A 1,699-nucleotide genomic window follows, 5' to 3' on the forward strand; every position below is an offset into this window, starting at 1 on the left:
TTTGTAATAAATTTCACTTCACTTACGTAACTTATTTACTTCTGTTACTAGATTTAATAAAATTAAATAAAGTAAATATATGACTGGTAATGAAATGGTAAAAAAATAAATGTTTCAATTTTAAGAAGGCTATGATTTCGCAGTAATCAACCTCTTCTTATGTTACAAAACCATGGCCGGTTAACAGTTTAGCTTTTTAATTTAATTCAACTTCATGAGAAGTTTGCTTTTGAAAACAAAAAAAAAAACTTTTTAACAGTTTCACTATTTCCACGTCCACGCTTGAGCTATTTTAGCTGCCATTATCTTGTGACAAGAACATAATGCACTTCTGTTGTTTCTTTTATTTAAATAATGTAGGACTAACGTTTTTGAATTTCAAAATTAAAATACCAATGTTTTACAAAAATTCTCACTGCACGTGAAATCTTTGTTCTTTAAACAAACTATTATTCTATAATCTGAACAGATCTATTTTACATACGGTCAAATGTCATAACAAAACAATAACGTCAAAAATTCAGTTATCACTTTATCAGCAAAGTTGATTTTGCATTGCAAAATTGTTCCTTTTTTATTTCAAATATATTTTTTTTTAATCTTCATTCATAAAAGATGTCTCCACAAGCTAAAATTGGTCCATCAATTCTAAACGCAGATCTAGTTGATTTGTACCGTGAATCTCAAAAGCTTCTGGACAATGGAGCCGACTATTTGCATTTGGATGTGATGGATGGACATTTTGTGCCAAATCTTACCTTTGGTCATCCCGTAGTAAAGTGCCTTCGAAATAAAATCAAAGTAAGTTATGTGACCTTGAATGTTACTGGAATTATGTCTGAACTTTTCCATTATATAGACTGCGTTCTTCGAGACACACATGATGGTATCAAATCCCGGTCAATGGATTGAACCGATGGCAGATGCCAATGTAAATCTCTATACATTCCACATTGAGCCAGTTATGGAGAGTGTCAAGGAAGTGTGTCGAAAAGTAAAAGAATCTGGAATGCAGGTTGGATTGGCATTGAAGCCGGGAACACCAGTTGAGCATGTGGCCAAATATATCGATGATGCTGATCTGGTTTTAGTAATGACAGTAGAGCCAGGATTTGGTGGGCAATCTTTCATGGCCGATATGATGCCAAAAGTAGAATGGTTAAGAAAAAACTACCCCAATCTTGATATTGAGGTTGATGGAGGTGTTAGCACTAAAACTATTGATTCCTGTGCCAAGGTATATTAAAAATAGATATAAGCAATTAATATCTTCATCTTCAAATGTTTCATTTTTATTATTTTAGGCTGGTGCTAATTTCATTGTATCCGGCACAGCAGTGATCAAGGCTGATGATCAGAAAAAAGTGATAAGCGAACTTAAAAGTTGCGTACAAAGTTATTTGCATTAAAAAGTGTTATGTCATAGAAGTTATTTGGTATAGGTGTTTTATATAAAAAGAATTTAATAAAAACAAATTTGAAAAGAGTACTGTATAGTTGTATTTGAATCTTTTAATTTACTTAGTTTTGGAACAATTCGAGGAAGAAGAAGATAATTTACCTTTATTGCACCTGTTCACTTCTTGTACTAATAAAGATTTTTTGGCTGGTTGAATGAAACTTACAGATTTTCAGCATTGTACCTTTTGTGACGCGTCTATTATTATAAGCCTGTTTTGCTGTACCGTATTTTTGTTGG

The 1,699-nt window shown here is 32.1% G+C and overlaps 1 protein-coding gene across 1 annotated transcript; it reads left to right on the forward strand.

The window, feature by feature from the left end:
* The first annotated feature begins 506 nt into the window (after positions 1-506).
* On the forward strand, positions 507-1,486 carry LOC129950140 (ribulose-phosphate 3-epimerase). The gene is made up of 3 exons (XM_056061976.1): positions 507-801; positions 860-1,237; positions 1,305-1,486. The coding sequence occupies exons 1-3, from the start codon at positions 616-618 to the stop codon at positions 1,407-1,409; spliced, it is 669 nt and encodes a 222-aa protein (XP_055917951.1). The 5' UTR covers positions 507-615; the 3' UTR covers positions 1,410-1,486.
* Positions 1,487-1,699: the final 213 nt, after the last annotated feature.

The sequence above is a fragment of the Eupeodes corollae genome, chromosome 3 (assembly GCF_945859685.1).
Source record: "Eupeodes corollae chromosome 3, idEupCoro1.1, whole genome shotgun sequence".
NCBI lineage: Eukaryota > Metazoa > Arthropoda > Insecta > Diptera > Syrphidae > Eupeodes > Eupeodes corollae.